At 29.2% G+C, this 22,317-nt stretch overlaps 3 protein-coding genes and 1 pseudogene across 4 annotated transcripts in view; 3 read left to right on the top strand and 1 right to left on the bottom strand.

The window, feature by feature from the left end:
• Nucleotides 1–22,317, bottom strand: part of LOC145198345 (uncharacterized) — a 37,423-nt gene that overhangs the window by 7,088 nt on the left and 8,018 nt on the right. The window contains exons 5-10 of the mRNA XM_090074497.1: nucleotides 1,506–1,576; nucleotides 1,282–1,335; nucleotides 1,133–1,204; nucleotides 864–983; nucleotides 486–522; nucleotides 116–345 (exon numbers count right to left, since the gene is read on the bottom strand). Of these exons, the coding sequence (XP_089930623.1) occupies nucleotides 116–345; nucleotides 486–522; nucleotides 864–983; nucleotides 1,133–1,204; nucleotides 1,282–1,335; nucleotides 1,506–1,576 (584 nt within the window). The remainder of the gene's footprint in view (nucleotides 1–115; nucleotides 346–485; nucleotides 523–863; nucleotides 984–1,132; nucleotides 1,205–1,281; nucleotides 1,336–1,505; nucleotides 1,577–22,317) is intronic.
• Nucleotides 6,729–7,803, top strand: LOC145184558 (uncharacterized). Its single transcript, XM_090074600.1, has 2 exons — nucleotides 6,729–6,989; nucleotides 7,075–7,803. The coding sequence occupies exons 1-2, from the start codon at nucleotides 6,825–6,827 to the stop codon at nucleotides 7,384–7,386; spliced, it is 477 nt and encodes a 158-aa protein (XP_089930726.1). The 5' UTR covers nucleotides 6,729–6,824; the 3' UTR covers nucleotides 7,387–7,803.
• On the top strand, nucleotides 8,099–12,512 carry LOC149877006 (uncharacterized; annotated as a pseudogene). The gene is made up of 5 exons (XR_016448423.1): nucleotides 8,099–10,106; nucleotides 10,187–11,391; nucleotides 11,477–11,752; nucleotides 11,833–12,293; nucleotides 12,384–12,512. The product of XR_016448423.1 is annotated as an uncharacterized LOC149877006 (transcript).
• LOC149877005 (uncharacterized) lies at nucleotides 13,264–15,667 on the top strand. Its single transcript, XM_090074744.1, has 2 exons — nucleotides 13,264–14,807; nucleotides 14,948–15,667. The coding sequence occupies exon 1, from the start codon at nucleotides 13,749–13,751 to the stop codon at nucleotides 14,127–14,129; it is 381 nt and encodes a 126-aa protein (XP_089930870.1). The 5' UTR covers nucleotides 13,264–13,748; the 3' UTR covers nucleotides 14,130–14,807; nucleotides 14,948–15,667.

Here is a 22,317-nt window from a genome sequence, read left to right as displayed (position 1 = left end):
CATGTTTTTAAAAATAATTTCCTTAATATCAAACATATTTTAAGATTATTTATTTAATAAATCAGCTAGGTGATTTTTTATATCACTAAAGCATTAATTCAAATGAATATTTTACCTTTTACTGATATTAGCCACTTGTTCACTTGAGGCAGACATAACAATAAAAGCTGACAAAGATTTTGTAGAAACATAGCTCCCAGTAATTAAATACTTTGCTAACTCCACTATTGTAGAGAAAACATGGCCTAACAATTTGTTTGCCCATTCACAAATAACCATACAAGCTGCAGCTAATGTTTGATCCAATGATGTTCCCTTATATGCATCATAACTACTGTTGCATATCTAAAATGATTGCAAGTAGATGAAAAAAAATTTAATTAAAACCTTTAAATTTTTTTATAGACAGGATAAAAGGTTTGAACTTTACAATTAAATATATTATTTATGTTAAAGCATAATTAAGCATTAAAAAAAGACATTACCTTATTTTCCTTTATGGTTAATCCATTATAACAGTACCTTCAAAGTTTGAAAAACAAATTAGTTTTTTTAAATATTTAAAAAATACTTAATATTATATTATATCCCTATATATAAACAAATATGTTTAAATATACTTCCATCTTACATGTATGTCAATATCCATTTTAAAATAAAGAATAAGTTATGAATTGACTTAACAAAGACATTCCTGACATTTTAATCAGCAATTGAGTAATAATGTTAAAAAACACTTGATAATTACATGCAAACTTCATTAAATTATACAAGTCTTCAATTAACTGGAACAATATTCCAGGGCTATACTATATCACTCAAATATCTTAGGCCATTGCTTTGATAAAAGTAAAAAATCTTACTTTGAGTTGCCTCTAGTTCCTAATCTTCTTGCTTTTACATTTGGAAATATGCATTTTACTATCTTTCCAAAATCAGGAGCAGCTAGATAATGTGTGGTTCCATTTTGCTCTGAATATACTCTGATATAATATTTTTATCATTAAAAACTTACATCAGTTAAAATTACTGAGACTTAAATACATCTAATAATTCAATAGGTTATATTTTACCCAAAAATGTTGATGCACTTTCGAAATTTTTAATAATTTTTTAAATAAGCAGTTCTTACTTATATTTTTCATAGACTTGATGTTTTGGTATGTTAACTGTGCTATCAGTTTCTTCTAAATTGTCTCGAATCCTTTTAAAAATAAGAAAACTGTTTATAAAAGTCAAGGTATCAAAGAATTTTAACTAAAATGAGAAAATTAAACAAACCATTGAAAAGCTCGAGTTTGATCTTCCTTATTGCTTAATAAGTTGCAGGTTGGCCTGAGAGTATCAAAATAAGAAATAATATTAAACTATTTGATTCTAATTAATTATTTGCTATTGGAAAAACCACATACATATTCTAATTGTAAATTAAATTATTTTTAAAGACTACTTAATATTTATTATAGTTAACATCATTTTTACACATAAATGTCTAATAGTCTTACTCATCAGAGTTAAAAGATAGCTGTAAATACAAAAATAACTTCTCCACCTGTGTTAAATCTTTTACAGAATTCTAAATCAAACAAAAAACAGAATACTAAATCATACAAAAGCATAATCCTAAATCATACAAGAATATTTGATTGTTTTTTGTTTTTTAGAGATATTAGAAAAAATGCTAAGCAGTATTTAAGCTTAAGATAAACTTCCTTAGTTTTTCCCATGCTTCTGAAATATTACCAAATATTTGAATTATAAAGTTTCACAAATGTTTTGGCCTTTAATCATACTTTTGTTTACAAAAACTTGATTTAATTGCAGGGTATGATACTGTTTCTAAACTTTTGCAGGGAAGTCTTTTCAAAAAAGATTAAATTTTAACTAATTGTTATAATTTATAATTTTTATGGTTTGTATTATGAATTGAATTAAAATATTTGGTAAAAATTTCAGTTGATTTGAGAAAGTTTATGTAAGTATGTATGTATTTATGTATGTATGTATGTATGTATGTATGTATGTATGTATGTATGTATGTATGTATGTATGTATGTATGTATGTATGTATGTATGTATGTATGTATGTATGTATGTATAAGTGTATGTATGTATAAGTGTATGTGTGTATATGTGTATGTGTGTATGTATGTTTCCATACACATATAATTATTGTTACAAACAACAACTTTTTAGATTCTAATATAGCATAATTAAATTGCGGTAAATTTGATAAAACCATAAAACTCATAATACTTGATATTATACAAATAGAATTAGCCTCATCAATAATTATTTTCAGTTTACTTGTATATTTTGATCTGGTGATACGCATTTGTGAGTTAGTTTTTTATTATTATTTTTAAGTTAAACAAAGACTGTGAAATCAGTGCTCATAAAGTTTTTAACATTTGGTTTTTGATACCTTAATTTGAAATGGGACATGGTAAGCGTTTAACTAATGAAGAATTAGCAGAAATCAAAGCATACAAAGATACAGGCTTATCTAATCGGGAAATTGCAAAGAAAATTAAAAGATCTCCAAAAGTGGTTAACAATTACTTCAAGATTGGCGTTAACTATGGAGCTTATAAGGGAAGTGGTGGCAAACGTAAAACTGATAATTGTACTAAACAAGTTATTGTACGTGGTGCTGCTGCTCAGCACATGACTGCATCTCAAATTCGTGCTGATTTACAATTACCTGTATCTTTTCAACGTGTGAGACAAATCTTACATGAAGATCCAAACACAGTTTGGAAAAAGCATAAACCAAAACCAAAACTTACTGCTCGTCATAAAAAAGTTAGATTACAATTTGCGAAAGAACACATGTCTTGGCAAGAAGAGTGGCATCAAGTTCTCTTTAGTGATGAAAAAAAGTTCAATATAGATGGTCCTGATGGCTATCAATATTACTGGCACGATCTTCGAAAAGAGAAAGAAACTCGGATGAGTCGTAACTTTGGGGGTGGAAATGTTATGGTTTGGGGGGCTTTTTCCTTTGCTGGAAAACTTCCACTGACATGGATTTCAACAAAAATAAATTCACAGGACTACATTGATTTATTAGAAATAAGTTTACTTGAACATGGTGAGGAATTGATGGTTGAAAATTTCACTTTCCAACAAGATAATGCTACTATCCATAATTCAAAGGTTACAAAAGCTTGGTTTAGAGAAAAAAATATTCACGTAATGGAATGGCCCACACGTAGTCCAGATCTTAACCCAATTGAAAATCTATGGGGAATACTTTCTAGAAAGGTTTATGAAAATGGTAAGCAATTTGAATGCACCTTGGAGCTGAAAACTCATATCAGAGAAGCTTGGAATGAAATATCTATAGAAACTATCCAAAATCTTTTGACTAGTATGTCAAACCGCATATTTGAAGTCATTAAAAATTCAGGAAGCAATACTAAATACTAAATGAGCGTGAAAACAAAATATTTTCTTTTTTTTTTGTATATTACGTTAATGAGGCTAATTCTATTTTCTCCGCTGTATTTACAGAACAAGCTTGTCTACAAAATTAATTGAAAAAAATTCCTTAAATAAATTTTAATCCCATTCACCAGTATAAGGTGATTAACTGCTCCAGATGTTACAGAACCTCCTACCACACAACATTTTTCAATTCAAGAAATTCAATGCTATATAGACAATTCTGTTGAGACAGATAATGCAGACTCCACATCTCACTGCTTGAGATTATAGCAAACAGTTAAATTATTGGAAATATCCCGTTACATTAATGGGTTTGAGAAATGACACAACTGCATCTGGACAGAAATGCTTAGCAGGAAGATTTTTCAAGCATATGTCAAAAGGATATTATTCCTGTTCAAATGATGCTATTTTTGGATAAATTCCACATATTTTTTACTGTAAAACATCTTTAAGAGTTACATTTAAATTATGAGTTTGTTTGAAGAAAATCGTGTTCAAAACGTAATTATCAAATCATTTACTTTTCACAAATTGGTAAATCATCAAAAAAAAAAATCCAATATTTCAACAAGAGCATTCAGCAGTAAGGGATACACAATCCTAGCATTCAAGTAAGTACCTTCATAGGCTTGTGAAAGATGTATTGTTGGAGTATGAAATAGAAGATGATAATGTATTATGCATTTTAACTGATAATCATTTGAATATGATCAGTACTATTGACAAACTAAATGAGAACAAAGATGCAGATGAGGAGAATGAAAATGAAATAGTTCATTCAATTCTTGAGATTTCAGATTCAGAACATCAAGTACAATCTGATAACGATGGAAATGCAGAATTCAATTTGAATTGTTTCAAAAATCCATCATATGATATGTTGCATTCACACTTTACAACTAACTATTCATGATGGATTAGCAGAAAAACATGCAACTACTCTTTTAAGCATGAGGAGGTAGGTTGTTATAGCAGCAAGAAAACCCAAATTAGACATTCTGGAAAAGTAATATTTAAATTGACCTGCAGTTTTAGACATTCAAAATATTGCAAATTTTTTCCTCTTTAAGAAAATGTATCATTTACCCTTTAAACTTTTATTAATTGAAAAAAAAAAAGATTTTAAAGTCAGAGACCTTAAGAAGGCATCTGTTAGACTTTTATAAAATGCATAAAGATTAAAGGAAGAAAATTACTGCTGACCATTTTATGGCAGAATTTGTACCAAAATTAACTATTTATACTATAATAAGATGTATAAAAAGCGGAGCTACCTGTCAAAAAGCAGCAGGAAGTGGTCATAAATCCAAAAAAATGACCAAGAAGAATTTCAAGCCCTTAAAGGAAATATTTGACCACAAGGATGGAATTTCTCAAGTTACATAAGTAAAACACTGCTATTAAAGACTAAGATCAGTTCGAGAAAAAAATTAAGATTCCAAGCCATACCTACATTTTACATATTTTTAAAGTTAAATCGCAAACTATTTTTAAAGTTAAAAACAAGGAGAAAACAAGGTTTTTGTGGACTCATTGACATTTGTATTTCTTGAATTTGAGTTTTTACTTGTATGACTTGTTTCAACATACCATACCAAAAGCATTCACAAGAATAAAATGCAGAAGACTGTGTGAAAAATTTTGAAATCAGACTTTCATCTCAGATGATGAGTCTTATTTTACTTTAGCTCATACTAGCATTAACGGTAACAACAGATTTTACACAAGGAAAACAGGTTTGTCTTAATAAATATAAGATACAAACCTGTAGCTAAATGTGATAAGAAGTTGCTTGTCTGGATATCATGAATTCCACGAAAATCGTAACCTTAACTTGATTTTATAAACTAATTTATTACAGTAAATTTATAGTGTAATTAGCTTTAATATGTATCTAATCATAAGAAAATATTAAATAAATGAATAAATAAGTTTGCTAATTAATGTTTATGGTAATTAGTGAAACCGAAGTATGTTTACAAATTGCCTGGGAATTTTTTGTGGAAAATGCAACTACAATATATCTTTAATTATTTAATGTTATAAAATACATCAACAGGTAAGAATGGTATCATTTTAAAGAAGAAATGTTGTACAGTAAATATGTGAAATTAGTTTTTAGAAACTATTAGGTAAATTTAATAATTTAATTGAATTTAAATTGATATTGTATTTCATTGATTTTCTGTGAATCTGTCACGAAATAATTACAAAACTTTATTTTATTATTGTTTCTGGCAAACATCAAAGTAAATAACTACATATCATCTTAATATTTAAAATTTGGAATAAATTGTATGAATATTGGATATATTGTTTATCTATAATCTATATATAATATAATTGCTACAGAAATGTTTAATGTTTAACGTTTAAGGTTATTTCGTCATTAGTTACTAGGCTTTGAAAGAGTGCGTTCTCTAAATGCATGCGGTCATTGGAGAAATATCTCTTAAGCAAATTAAAACTTTTTTCCTTTTGGAATTTTATTATTAGTTTAGATATAGTACATAAAGAATCGTATTAAGATAAATAATCATCGTTGGCGCTACTGCAGTTTCTCCACCAACACCCCCCCTTTTTTTATATAATTGATTATGATAGAGAATTTTATGCCGATTCAGAAAAATATAAAAACATGGACCTGAAAATCAACGGAAAGTGCTCTAATTCAAAGTTTAAGTTGTAAAAAATCCCACTAAAAACCCTAATATTTGCCATTTTAAGAACAATAAGTAGCGCCATCATCGTAAAGATCATATTATAATTGAAGACCTTGGAATGAAAACCTCAAATGTCCACTTTTATGCAAATTGGGTTTATGTTATTTTTAGGTTGCCTATATATGAGTCCATGTAATGACTCTTGTGAAATATTTATTTTAAAACTATATCTCCTTCAAATTGACTGTCAAAAAAAAAGGTATTTTTTAAAAACATCTATAGTCACATCCGGTTTGTTTAAAAACATGGTGATGCATTTTATATAAATAAAATTTTTATAAAAATTTTATTGATGATATATCATTATCATGATGATGATGATGATGATGATGATGATGATGATGATGATGATGATGATGATCATCATCATCATCATCATCATCATCATCATCATCATCATCATCATCATCATCATCATCATCATCATCATCATCATCATCACCACAATCAATCAACAATTATTAATAAGAATCCCATGTTTTTCATCCATTAGTTTGTTGATTAATAACTTTTATTGAACAAGTTTTACTTGAGAAATTTATTCAAAATTAAACTTCTTTTTAATTGTGTATACTTGGTTAATTTAGGTGCAAGAAATTACACTGTTTTGAAAGAGTGAATGCAGATATCAGAACGGAAGTATTCGATATGTTTTACAAAATGGAAACTAAAAATGAACAAGATGTTTATTTATCTGGTTGTATTGAAGTGATAAATATAAAAAGAAGACGTTCAAGGATAAAAAGGAACTTGAAAGATGCAATTCCTATTAACGATGATATTTACATGCATTCAGCATCTTACAAGTATAAGGTCAGTATTATTATTCCTGATGCGTCTTATAAAATACATACAAATCCTCATCATTCTTAATAAATATTATACTTATTTGTTTCAGATAAAATCTTCAGATGATGGACTTAGCTATGAGATTTGTATGAAAGCATTTTTATCAATTCATGGTATTTCTCATCCTCTACTGAGACGTATTCAAAATCATATCACAAGTACAGGATTAGCCCCGAAAGATAAAAGAGGAAAAGATAAAAATTGCCCACATGCTGTACCTGATCAAATAATACAGCTCATTCATTCTCATATTCAATCCTTCAAAGGCCGTCAAAGCCATTATTCTTTTACCAAAAATAAAAATGTAAGATACCTTCCAGAGACATTAAGCATTAAAAAAATGCACGAACTCTTCTTATAATTTTACAAAATCCAACTAAAATATGATACATACAACAGAATTTTTACAACCAAATACAATCTATCCTTTGGATCTCCTTGCAGCGATACATGTTCATACGGTGATTCAGTTAAAACAAAACTTCAAGTTTTTGATTTTCCTGAAGAAGACAAACAAAAACTGGAGATAGAACACAAGCTTCATTTGGCAAGAGCGCAAGAATTTACAAATAAAAAGCGACGTTTAAAACTACTAGCGAGCTCTTCTACTGATATTACTGTCATATCGTTTGACTTCATGCAAAATTTGCCTTTGCCAAATATGGTTACAAATGCTGTATTCTATTCTAGGCAGTTGTGGTATTATGTATTTGGGATACATGATTTAGCTCGAAATGATGTATTCATGTATTCTTATTGTGAAGGAGTGGCAAAACATGGGCAAATATCTAGCAGATATCCCTGAAGATTGGGATAAGGTTGTTCTTGAAGTAAGGAAAACACCAAAACCTTTCATTCTTGAAAAGCCAAAACAGGAAGACTTTTTTAATATAAAAGACATGCTTAAGCCTTACTTTAGGGCAAATTATAGAAAAAACTTCAAACTAAGACAAGTCAGAATGTATAAAATAGACAGAGATAATGTTGGCAAAGTTATAGCTAAACAAAATAGTTTCTTTGGTTCTTGGGAAAGATTTAAAATACTAAAAAAAAGCAGTATACATACAACAATTTCCTACAAACTATCCTATAATGGTTTGATTCTAATAAAGGGAGCCAAAAAAAAAGGATGTTATAAAACTATGTAAATATTTACAAAATCCTCAAAATGCCAACTTTTATGATAATTTGCCTTGTTACAGCGATATGGTAGATGCTGATGAGGAAGATAGCGAGGGATTAACTGATATAGATTAAAATTCATATTTAAATGAGACAGTATTTTCGATATAATATTTCAGTTTAGTTATAATGTTTTGTATTTCATGCTTTTATCTTTTAATTATTTTTATTTTTTTTTGTTACTTAAAAAAGTAAAAAATATTCATAAGATCTTTTTCTTCCACTTTATAAACTAAAAGAAAAAAAAAAAGATCAATTTTGTTGTTTTTATTTCTCCTTTTATAGTGAAATTTCTCCGTATTTTGAAGCAAAAACAGCAAAAGTCCAAATCTTTTGGAAAAACCTCAAATGTCACATTAACTTTTTAATCAATATTTAATTATGCATACTTAAATAATAATATTAGTTATACTTATTCAGTGCGTAAAATGTGGTTCTATGATTTGACATTTAAAAGATAGACATATATATTAATGGAACCATGAAATTCAGTTTAAATGCCCTCCTGAAAAAAAGATCGTTTGTGACATTTGAGGTTTTCATTCCAGGTCTTCAAATGAAGTAAGTATATAAAATAGTTATATATACATTTTTATTACATAAAGTAGAAAGGATTTGAATTTTTATTAGACAAATTAGAAAGGTTTTAAAGTAGAAAGAATTTTAATTTTTTAAATCGTTTATATTTTGTTTGTTTTAGTTTTTCTTTTAGCAGTTTTATTTTTATTATTTTATAGAAGGAAAATAGGGGTATGGATGTTATTTAAAGTTATACTAATGCTATTTCCATAAAATGTTTACTACTACTTTGAAATTTCTGTAATGCTATTAACTATTTTTGTTATTTTTTAGAAAATTTAGAAAAATAAATTAAAATTTTGTGCCAACACTGACATGGCATATCACATGTTATTGTATGTAAAGGTTAAATTTTGTTATGAGAATTACAGTTCTTATGAAAAAAAAAAGGAAGGTAAAGAGTATTGTTTGTAAATATATATTTTGTATCTTTTTAAATTTTCTTACGTCATTTTTAAAATTTTTGTTTGCACACGTTTATTGTTTGCATATATGCTTTTTTAATATGTATGTTAGGGTGTTCCAAAAAAATGACTTATTTGAATTTCAACTAACATTGCTTTTCATAAGGTGCCCCAACCTTGATATTACTAATAAATTTTTTTTTTTCAAAAAATGACCTTTGGACCCTCAATGGGTCCAAAAGTTATTTTTTGCCCCTTTTTTGCCCATATTTCGGACTAACTGAGAAGAGTGTTACCATTATCCAAATTGATTTTTCTTTCTTTTTTTTTGTTGTTTTATCTTTTTGAAAGAAATTAAAATATAATGTTAAGCTTAATTTTTTTTTTTACTTGAACAATGAAGATCAAAAAATTCAAAAATATTGATTTATTTTACAATATTTCACTATCTTTGTCCTATGTACCATTTTAATGTGTTTTTTTGTTAAATTTTAAATACACATATATTTGCTTCATTTTGTGAACAATTACATTTTACCTTGTGTACGCAATTTGATTTTTAACTTACTTTATATTTTGGTAACTAATTAACTTAAAAAAAGTTACTTAATAGTATAATGCCTCCTAAAAAGAAGTTGAAGCTTACTCGAAATAAGGCTGAGGTATTTCTAGTAAAGATAGTTAGAGAAAATCTTTCATGTTATAAACTTCCTACTGGCATAGAGGTTCTGCAATACTTCTTTTATCTAAGAAACTTGAATCCCAAAATAAAGAAAACGGTTTTAATTAGGTGTCATTTCGAAATTAATTCATTTGAGCTCAGATGCCCTCCACAAGCTGACTGTTGTGTAATGTCTAAGTTGGTAAGGCCATGGAATCTTGCAGGATTCCCTATCATAACCTTAGAAAATATCAGGTAAATTATGAATTCAAAATTTATCAACAAATTTATTTCTATCTTTATTTTAAACATTGAATAAATTTTCCATTTTAAAGAAAGAAAATTGATAAAATGGTGAACAACTATTACAAGTTAAAGAAGAATAGCAAACGGAACAGCCCAACAGATACAAAAAGGAATGAGGAATTTTTTGAACAAATATTAAAATGCTTTAGGATTAGTAAAAAAAAGAAGAACTAATTGAAGATATTATGAAAGACAGGAGAAGGACATCCAAAGCCAAAAATGAAGATATTGCGTTTATCTTGGACCAACTTGGAAATAGGATGGGAAGAATAGAAACAAATGATAAAAGGTTTACATACACTATTAAGAGATCCCACAAAAAATTGTGTTCCATGTTAAACATGGAAAATAAACTAAACAATGGTAACAATCTTTATAATTTAGAAAACTCTTCAAGCAGTGATAATAATTCTGACTGTGAATATGTACAGATATAAAAAAAGAACAATCTACCTCTGTTGTTTTGTTACCAAAAAATATTTTTAAAAAAACAGCTCTCACAGCAATAGGTGAGGGACTTTCAGTTAGACAACACACTGCAATAGTGGCAAGTGTTATTGCAAATTCAGGAGGTGATGTAACTAATTTTGCAATATCTTCTTCAACTGAGTTTAGAGTTGCAGAGGAAGCTGTAACTAAAGAAGGAGAAAAGATTAAAAAACACATTACTGAACTTGTTAAATCTTCATCATTACCAATTATTCTCCATTTTGATGGAAAAATAGTTAAAGAGTTTACAAACGGAATAGAACATCAACTTGACAGACTGGCTGTTTCCATCAGAATAGATGGACAGAGTGAGCCTCATTTTAACTCTTGCACTGGAGAAACACAGAAGAATACAATCATAAAACTTCTTCATCAATTTGATATTTTTAATAAATTACAAGGATGCGTTTTTGATACAACTTCTGTAAATACTGGTAATAAAAAGGGTGTGTGCATTAGATTAGCTGCAGAGCTTGATAGACCTCTACTTCTCCTAGCATGTAGGCATCACGTCTATGAAAGGCATATTATTCACTGCTGGAACATTTATCCTAGTAGTAAAACAAATGGCCTAGATAATCCATTGTTTAAGAAGCTTAAAGATGTATGGAACTCAATTGATCAAAATTCCCATGTGTTAAACAAAGTAAAAACTAAAGACATTTCTGATAGCTGGCTGCAAGTACAGTTCAAGGAAGCCTTATCTTTCTCTCAAAATATTATTAGAATGAAAACAATGAAAAAGGTATTTAAAATTTTGAATAAACTGAATTTTCTGTAATAAAATAAGTTTAGTACTGTTTTGTGTCTAAATAAATAGATTTTTTTAGGATGGATGTAGGTCTGATTATCTAGAGTTAGTGGAATTGACAACAATGGTTTTATCTGGTGATGAACAGTACAAACTAAGGAAACCTAGGCCTGTACACCATGCCAGATTTATGGCATAGGAATATACTTTTTGAAAATGTATCTCCTTCTATACAACATTTCTAGCTTGACAGATTTCGAGAAGAAAGAAGTAAATGATATGGCATTCTTCACAGCTGTATTTTACACTGAGTGGTTTATAAAGGCTGAAATTCCTGCCATTACTCCATATCAGGTGACATTTCTATGTTTTAAAAGTTTTTAATCATTTCTTTGAAAATTTTGTGTAATATTTAATAGTCTAAAAATCTTTACAATATGAAAGCTCTTTAACAGATGGTGAGATACTCAAAAATCAATCCTGTCCAGGCAAAACCTGTTATAGAGTCTCTAAAGAGACACACCTGGTACATAGACCCAAATATTCTAGTTTTGTCTCTTGTTGACAAAAATGTACAAGAACGGAGTGACATTGCCAAGAAGTTGTACTCAACCCCAAGACCAACAACTTATGCCATAGAGAGACATCAAGTTAATTTAAATATACTGAACTCCCTTATGTTTGATGATGATACTCCCCCAAGTTTGATCCTGCTTATAACTGACCAGAGTTGGTTAATTTTTCATATCTTAAACCATGCAAATGCTGAAGTACAGTGGCTTAAGACTCCATCTGAGACATGGGATCTAAATGACTATTACCTAGAATTCAAACAATTTGTGAATAATCTTGAAGTAGTAAATGCCTGTAGTGAGAGGGCTATAAAACTAGTTCAGGTATCTATTTTTTATGTTTGGTACTTACTGTTTATGTTAAAAATCTCAATTTATTTCACAAGCTCATTACTTTTAAATACTGTTTAATAGGAGCTGATCAATAAATCGCACAATGAGGATAAAAGACAAAGTACCTTCCTTGTATCAAACAAATATAAGAGTGAAAGAACAATTTAAAAAAAATCTGATTATGTAAAAAATTCTTTGTTTACAAAATAAGTTAATAAGCATAAACTATGTTTGACAACTAATTACTTAAGAAACTAATCATAAATATGATTTTATTACGTAAATATAAATATCTTAATAAGTAAATTATCTTGTTAACAAGCAGAACACTAATATAGTGCAAAAAAGCTTAAAAATGCCTTTTTTTTTAAGTTTTTGATCTTCATTGTTCAAGTAAAAAAAAAAAATTAAGCTTAAAATTATATTTTAATTTCTTTCAAAAAGATAAAACAACAAAAAAAAAGAAAGAAAAATCAATTTGGATAATGGTAACACTCCCCTCAGTTAGTCCGAAATATGGGCAAAAAAGGGGCAAAAAATGACCTTTGGACCCATTGAGGGAAGTCATGGAGTGATCTAATCATGAAAAAAAAAAAAATTTATTAGTAATACTGAGGTTGGGGCACCTTATGAAAAGTAATGTTAGTTGAAATTCAAAAAAGTCATTTTTTTGGAACACCCTAATGTATGTGTATGTGGTAATAAGTGCTTTATAGTTGTTTTGTCAATATATTTTTATAATAATGTAAAGTGTTTTTTTTATTGTTTGTGTATGTGTTAATATGTGTTATATAATTTTTTTAAAAATGTGTTTAAATATGTATATAAGGTATATATTTAACCTTATATACATATTTAAACACATTTATTGTGTTTATTGTTGGTACAAATGTTTATATTATGTTGTTTCCGTGTTTTCGAAGTGCTGTGACTTGGTAAACATCTACCTGAAAATCAATTAGTGTATTTTAGAGAAATAGCAGAACAAATGGCTTTAGATTGTGCAGCTCATTGTGATACGCACCTAATGGCATGGTTTAAGTTAAATACTGAAAATGAAAGAGCACATTGCTATTTCTATGTAGACATTCCTTATCACTGTTAATGCAAGATGACACAGAATGGCAGAATACTCTTTCTGAGGTGGTTTTAACACGTATGCCAAAGCAAATTAGACAGTTGTTTTCAATTATTTTGACCTTTTGTGAACCTGACAATCCTTTCCGTTCGGAGGAAAAATCATTCTTTTTGGTGGTGACTTTAGGCAAGTTCTGCCTGTTGTGAAAAGAGGACAACCAGCTGAAATAGTAGAATCGTGTATAAAATGTTCTTTGCATTGGCAATGGGTGCAGAAGTTTGCATTAACTGAAAATATGAGAGTACAAGATAGGGAAGGTGAATTTTCCCAATTTAGATCTTAGAGCTGGGTTATGCTATGGTACTCGAATGAAAGTTTGTGCTCTTCAAAATAATTATATTGATGCAGAGGTTTTGACAGGTGTTTCTGGTGGTAAATGTGTTTTTGTTCCTCGAACTCAGTTGGCTCCATCAGATTCTAATTCACCTTTTGTTCTGAAATGTCATCAGTTTCCTGTCAGATTGGCTTATTCAATGACAATTAGCAAAAGTCAAGGTCAAACATTTGATAGAGTTGGGGTATATCTCAAAAAACCGTGTTTCTCTCATGGTCAACTATATGTTGCATGTTCAAGAACTAGAGCATTTAATAGTTTGTTTTTCAAAATTGATAAACATCTCATTCAAGGTATGGTAGGTGAAAAGTGTTACACAAATAATGTTATATATTCTAATGATCTTAATTTATAGTCTTTAGATTTTGATTTCGAAAATTTACTGTTTGAAGGTTGTGAGCACATTTTGTATGTATAACTTTATTCATTATTTTAATTTATTTTTTTTTCATAGTTTTTGATAAATATATCTGTCATTTAATATTGTTATAAAATGTGGTTATAGCTGTTATATAAAACCATATTTGTTTATAGTTGTATATATGTTTAAATTATGTTGTTTCCATGTTTTCAAAGTGGTATGACTTAGCATTATGTTGAGCAAGATTGATAACCTTGCCAGCCAAGCAATGTACTTATAGCAGAGGTGTGACTTGGCAGCATTTAGTGCCAGGTGGTGTTACTTGTTTAGAGCTAGGTTGTGTTGTCTAGCCTTTTTTAATTATTCTGGAAACACATAATAATTAGAGATGGGAAACGAACCGAACCCGAACCGAACGAACCGACCTAGAACCTTATCTACGATAAAACCGAACCGAACCTGAGCTTTAATTGTTACCAAACCGAACCGAACTCGAACTTTAAAACTGTTGGGAACTTTGAAAAAGAGAAAATTTTGCAATTTGCACATCACTGCAATACATAACATAATACATAACCTAATGCATGGCATACCGCAAGTTTTGTTACCGCAAGAATTATTTTGTTCTATCTTTCATTTTAAGTGTTGGGAGAAAATGAGTTAGTAATTTTAGTAAGTAATAATTACTTTTAAAATGCAAATTATTTTTTAAATTTTTTTCTAAATAACTTGTTTAAATCAAAATTATTTAAAGCATAAGTTATTATTTCTTTAAAAACTAAGCTAAAACTTTAAGTAATTTTTACTTTTAGAAAGAAATCAAAAACTTTAGTGATTGCAGTCATTCAGATCAGCTGCCTCCTTCAAAGAAGAATAAAGTTGACCCTGAATCGTATGATTTGCTGGCAGACTTTAAACAGCTGCCACTCCATTGTCTATGGCCGACAGTAATGACTCAAGACATGAATTTGACAAATACTTGGCACTGCCCATGACAGCGTGTGATGCATTACAATTCTGGAAAGACAATGACCGTGAACATAAGCTTCCGACGATGGTATTGATTGGTAGAAAGTTATTGGCTATTCCTGCTGCAAGTACTGCCAGTGAAAGAGTGTTTTCAATGTGTGGGGTGACGATGAGTGAGCGTAGTGCTCGCCTAAACCCAGAAACATTGGAAATGCTGATATTTCTCAAATACAACATGCAGCCCTGATTACTAGACTGACAGTTACTTAAGCTACCGTTATCTGTGTTCAGAAAGTTACTGCTTTAATGTTTTTTGCACTTTAATTGCAGCTATTAACATCTGCATTGTTTTTTGAACTTTTGAAGTTGCAGTATAAAAGCATTGCAAATTATTTCAAATTATTTGCAATGTTTTAGCTCAGTGGTGTACGACTCGGCAAAATTTGCATTAAATTCTTGTAATTCCTGATGCAAAGGCTTCTGGGATGCGTAGTACAGCCAGATTGTAAACATAAACAACGAAATACAAATAAAAAAATACAATCTACGCTTTGCTATTGCATGATTCAGTAGATTTTTATATACTTTTCTTTACAATTAATTTAATTTGTCTAACTATAGTATAGAATACTAAACAATGTCTGCTGAATTTTGCTCAGCTCCTAATTGTCAACATAAACAAGGAAAAAATGTTGATAAAAGTGTGTCATTTTTTCGCTTTCCAAAAGACAAAAATGGGTTAGTATCTAGTTTATTAATAATTTATATATATATATATATATATATATATATATATATATATATATATATATATATATATATATATATATATATATATATATATATATTCGAATTACATTATACAAATATATGAATGCATAATTTTTTATTTCAGATGTAAGCAGTGGGTTATCACATGCCGTCGCAAAGATCTCGACAAGAAAACTTCATTAGAACTAAATAAATCATATGCTCTATGTAGTGAACATTTTGAGCCAACACAATATTACCCAACAAATACTGGAGGCAAAAGAGCAATTTTAACAGCAATTCCAACCCTTTTTGATGTACCAAATCCTACTCACAAAATTTCAGTTAAAAAAAAGCACCTGCAGAAAGATTTCTTCAGTCACACAAAAAAAGTAAATCAATTACAAGTGAGCAGTCTGTAAAGTTACCAGTTTTTTCTAGTACAGAACTACCAACTTAGAAGAATTAAATGTAAATGATAAAGCTAAAAAACAGATGTTAAATTTTCAAAAAGTAATAAACTTAAATTGTGTTAAAAATTATCATTTAAACAAAAAACTATTGTTTTTAAAAAAACATAATAAAAAATGCAATGGATCTATTGAACATATTTGTGATCTTGCAAAGAAATACCTTTCTGAAAACCAGATTAAATTTTTTGAGAGTCAACTTAAATGTACAAGCGAGCAAAACATGGAAAAAGGTGGACAGTACATGACAAACTAGTTTCTCTACGCATCTTGTATCATAGTCCACAGGCATTTTGTATTTTGAGGCAACTTTTTACTTTGCCAAGTAAGACAACTCTTCTCTTTTTTTTGTCAAAAGTATTTGGAAACCTACAGCCGGGATTTTCTGCAAAGGTTTTTGCTTTACTCAAAATGCGAGTCAATTATATGAATGTCAATGAACGCAACTGTTGTCTAGTATTTGACGAGATGTCTCTCAAGCAGCATATAGACAATGAAAGAAATCTTGACCACATTATTGGTATTGATAAAGATGGGAAACCATTAAATCATGTTTTAGTTGTAATGGTTCGGGGTATTGCAATAAAGTGGAAGCAGCCAATTGCATATTTTTATAGCAACAACTCAGTTCAATCAGTTAAATTATCACAAATAATATTAGAAGCTATTGACAAACTGACTTCAATTGGTCTACATGTACGAGCTGTTGTGCGTGAGCAAAGTACTACAAATATTTCAGCTTTGAAGTTGCTAAGGTTCCACAATTCAAACAAATGTATACATAATATTTGACCCTCCACACTTGATAAAAAGTCTTCGAAATAATTTAATTAGACATGATATATCTACAAACGGAAAAATTGTTTCATGGAAAAACTTGCAGTCTTTTTACAATATAGACAAGCAAAATCCAGTTCGACTTGCTCCAAAGTTGACAGACAGCCACCTTTAACCTGGATCTTTACTATCTATGAGAGTAAAATTGGTAACACAAGTTTTCAGTCATCAAGTTTCAGCAGCTATGTCCTTATGTATAATTGCAAAGCTTTTACCACCTGATGCTTTGGCAACATGTGAATTCATTAAAAAAATTGACACTCTTTTTGATATGATGAACTCTAGAAAATTAAAAGCAGACAAACCATCTAGGTGTGCATTAACTGAAGGAGAAACTATGAAAACCTTGGAAGATGTTAAAAATTGGATTTCTACATGGCATTATGAAAATGCTAGAAGTGAGACTAATATTTCCAGTCACTGGGGACTTATAACAACAATAAACAACATTATGACATTGTCCAGAGAGTTGCTTGATGAAGGTTTTCATTTTTTTTGCGCATCACATTTCAATCAGGACTGTTTAGAGAATTTTTTTTCGATTATACGAAGTAAAGGTGGTTGGAATGACAGGCCAACAGCCAAACAGTTCAAGTCTGCATACCAAAATGCTTTACTACTTACTTCCATTGAACAAACAAAGTCTAATACAAATTGTGTTTCAGAATCTGATTTCTCTGCAGCAATATCGCTAAAATCATGTCTTAATTTAGTATATGAACAAAGTAATGTAGCGAATAACTCACTATTCAATGAATCAAAGTCAACTCACATAGGTATTGTAAAACCTTTGTTACTAATAAAGGATTTCCAACTACAAATATGTTCTAAAACTGTAGAACAGAGTTTATGTTCTCTTGCTAGTTGGCTAATTAAAAAAGTTTCTTTATGTCAATTATGCAATAATATTTTATCTCAACCATCTGCTGAAATCTGTGGTAATTTTGATGAATTTGTTTATGCTAAAAAATATGAAACAAAAAATCATTCAGTACAACCAAGTTCTTGTTTACTTGAAGTTGTGAGAGTAATGGAAGCCATTTTCACTAACAACATAAATAAAATAATTGTATGCAAAAATATAGCAGGAACTATCATTAAAGCTATCAAGAAAGACTGCAATTTCATTATTTTATACAACCTTCATCCAAAACATACATCACATTCGGAGAGAAAACTGATACACTATTTTGTTGATATTCGAATTTATTACTTTATCAAATTTTACAATCGTGACATAGCTCCACATTATAAAAAATACCCTAAAAAAATGGCTCGTATTACTCATGAATAGTATAAGATAATATTTAATTGAAAATTTTTTTTATTTATTTATAATGTTCTAAATTGAAGTTACAAATTCTAATATCCTAAACATTTTTTATACTATACATAAGATTAGGAAAATAAAAATAACAAAAACATATATAAAAGTATAAAAAAACAATATTGAAAACATATCAAAACTAGAAGGAACATTGCTATAAAAAGCTTTATACTAACATATTCCAGCGTTCTCAAAATAAACCATTTAGTTTAAAAGTAAAAGAAGATTGGTACAACATCTTATTAAAGCATTTTTGTTTAAAAATAAGTTAAACCATCTTTACAAAAGCATAATTCTGACAAAACGCCTTTATATACGTATTTTTGTTTACAAATCTGGCTGTACTAGACATCCCAGAATCCCCGTTTGCCGAATTACAAGAAATCGAGCGAGTCGCACACCACTGCTTTAGCTACTTAATATTACTTTAATTTATTTGTGTTTTATCATTTTGGATGTAAAGCTTTGTAACTAATAAAAAAAACAGTTGTGTTGATGCTGAACCGAACCGAACCCTAGCTGTGCTTAAGACCGAACTGAACCGAACTCGAACATTAGATATAACCAAACCGAACTGGACCCAAACTTTAAAAAAAGGGTTCGATTTCCATCTCTAATAATAATGTCTGTTAATGTTTAGCGTAATGTGTATAAGAGAGTATGCAACCTTGATCTTTAAATCTAGGGTGTTTTAATGTCCTAAATTTGAAGTAATTGAATAACTAATATTGAATATAAAAACAAATATACTTTTATGTATTTATATGTTTAGTAAAAAGATAAATATAGTTAACTTTAAATTGGTTTTCTAATTTTGCCTTACATATTTTAATTTTCGCTGGATTTTAGGATCAATGGTGTAAATATTCTATTGTTATGTGTTATTGTTGTGATGTTTTGTGTTGATATTCATTTTTAACAATAGACACCATCACGTTGGTGACTATTGTTAGAAATGAATAATAGGTAGTTTCATTATTGGAACTTACTGCTTTTATCTATTTACTAAAAGCCAAGACAGCATTATGCTAAAAATGCAATTTATATCTTAATTTGATTTTTTTTTTTTTAGTATTGTTAATCCTTTTGTACTTCGAAACAGATTTTATAGCTAGATTTTCGATAAATGTTTATATTAACTGCTATGTCAAAATAGGTTACTATAAATAGGTAAATCGATTTTCAGTTTTTATGTGGTGCTTTTTTTCTTTTTTTTTTTTTTTTATTGTAATTTTGGTATCATAATTCCTTTTTTTTTTTGTCTTTAAGATTTACGATTGACGCATATAAACGATTTATATAAAAAAACCTGATTACCTTTTATTGTAAATTTTTGTCAGTTAAAATGATATAAATATATGCAATTTGTTCAATTTTTTTTAAATTTTCTCTATTTTATGCCTAATAATTTGTTGTACGTAACTTAGAGGATCTTTTTAAACGGGGGGTGAATATTGTAGTTTAGCGCATTTGCCAAATAGAGTTACTTAAATTTTATAAGGTGTTTAACTAATTAATTAGCATAGTTTGCATTTGCAACATTTTTGAGGAAAAAAAAATTCTTATATATGTTAAATTCTTATATATATTAAAAAGAAAAAATTCTTATACATGTAAATCATTGTTTTACATTTTATAAATCTGGTAAAAGGTCTTCATCAAAAACTTGATTAGTCTTAATAAAGATAACTCTATTCTCCTGACCACCATTAAGACAAAAACAGGGAAGGGAGGTCCTTTATTAGTGTCAAAATATTTAAGAGAATTAAATTTCGAGTAACAAAAGGAATTTTTAGTAAATGGTTGCAAATTACCGTTCACTAAAAACTATTGAAACAAAGTGGGCATATATAAAAATGGTCAGATTAGTGCTATATATAGTAATGGACAAATGGTCAGATATTTTTAATAAATTTATTTAGTTGTGTGCATTTAACGTTTTAAAGACAATTTCCTTTTTTAAAGAAACATGTATCAAGGAGATACCAAAAAATTAATAACTCATGTATAATTTACGTTCGCTTTATATTAATCTTATTAATTAAAGTTCATGCTATAAAAAACATAACAAGAATTTAGCTTTACTTTTTCGTCAATTTAAAGCATGATGAAGTGTTATTATTTTGTGTCAGTTACTAAAAACGTATTGTTTTGAACTTAGTAATGTCGAGGAAAATGGTTCTACCTTACACTGATTTGACCTATGTCAGTTGTAATTACTCAAATAATGTAAAATAGTTGATAAATTATCTTACCTCCGCATACTTTTTATTTTAATTTTGCAGATTGTTTAATTTTTTCAATTTGAAGGCGTTTTTTTAAAAGGGTATAGTTAAGGTTTCGCAACTTTAAATTGTGGAAAACAGCCACTATAAATTAAGTAACAGACCGACCATAACCCGTATTATGGGTTGCTTTTCGCTAGTGTGAATGAATGTTTAATGTGCGTGACGGAATTACACAATATCGTTACGGAATCACGCAATATCGTGACGGAATCACGCAATATCGTGACGGAATCACGCAATATCGTGACGGAATCACACACTTTTAACTTCAATTTTACATGCTTAATTTGTAGGGAGTTTTCTAATGTTTTACCTTTTTATTATTTCCCAATAAATATATCTATTAGGATTGTTCTTTACAACTATGCTGCATCAATTTTCTATTGCAGATATAATTTATTAATTATTAATTAAAACATTATGCTACCAAAGAGTGCTGCCGAAAGACAGCGAATGCACCGTACAAAAGTTAAAGAAAATTTTTCTATGCTCGAAGCCGCTAGAGCAAAGGATTGTTTACGAAAGAAGAGACGGCGCTAAGAAATGGACGACGAAGAGGCAGCTGATTTTAAAAAGCAAGCAAAGCTGGCCACTCGTAAATGGTGTGTTAATAGATCTAGTTCCTTGGCTACATCTCTTACTGCAATCGAAAATAAACTTCCTTACAAGTCGTAATCGTCCTTTGGAAAAGCAAGAAGGAGAGTGGAAAACGCTCTTTCCAAAAGTCCTCGAAAAAAAGCAGCCGTAGTTCGAAAAGTGGCTAGTGATATTTTGAATATTGAAGTAAAGGGTCCTTCATCAGTGACAACAGCAGATTACTCATGCGTTACTAACTTTTATAATAATGATAGTATATTACGAGTCATGCCCGGAAAGGCAGACGACGTTACAATTTATTCAAATAACGGCAAAATTAAAATGCAAAAACGCCATCTTATAATGACGGTTGCTGAAACATACCAGACTTTTAAATCTGAATTTCCAAATTACATTATCGGAAAATCCAAGTTTGCCTCGATGCGTCCAAAGAAAATACTTTTAACCAGTGATATGCCACAAAACGTATGCGGATGCAAATACCATAGCAACATTATTTTGTTACTGGACTGTTTACATCGTCAATATTCACAAATATTTCCGACGTATTCAGATGAGTTTGTATCAAATTGTGTATGTAATTCACAGCAAGAAGCTTGCATTTTTAACAAATGCGGTATGTGCAAAGATTTTCGTCTTTTTACTGAAAATTTCACCAGTAAACTTGAGAATACAGATGATTCAGTAACCTGGTATCAGTGGAATCAAGACAATGATAGTTATTTAGTAAAAGAGTTGCAGGAAGGTAGTGTTCAAGATGCAACTGATTTGATCTCATCTCAGCTTATTGCCTTTCTACAACATGTTTACATAAAACATCAGCAAGCGATATCTTACGAATCACAGAAAGCTGACTAACAGTTACCTGAAAGTACATCTTGTATCTTGCAGATTGATTTCCGAGAAAACTATACTGCGACTTTTCAGGACGAGATCCAGTCAGT

The sequence above is a fragment of the Hydra viridissima genome, unplaced genomic scaffold (genome assembly GCF_058129835.1).
Source record: "Hydra viridissima isolate aposymbiotic clone 2 unplaced genomic scaffold, HvirCarnegie_v1 scaffold_17, whole genome shotgun sequence".
Classification (NCBI taxonomy): domain Eukaryota; kingdom Metazoa; phylum Cnidaria; class Hydrozoa; order Anthoathecata; family Hydridae; genus Hydra; species Hydra viridissima.
Note: the sequence above shows the minus strand (reverse complement) of the source record. Positions and strands in the feature narration are given on the sequence as shown.

What these genes read in the sequence shown, in the direction of transcription:
- LOC145184558 (XM_090074600.1), top strand. Translation starts at nt 6,825, where the DNA reads ATGTTTTACAAAATGGAAACTAAAAATGAACAAGATGTTTATTTATCT. An exon ending in CAGCATCTTACAAGTATAAG is followed by an intron (nt 6,990 to 7,074) that starts GTCAGTATTATT and finishes TATTTGTTTCAG; the next exon opens with ATAAAATCTTCAGATGATGG.
- LOC149877005 (XM_090074744.1), top strand. Translation starts at nt 13,749, where the DNA reads ATGAAAGTTTGTGCTCTTCAAAATAATTATATTGATGCAGAGGTTTTG.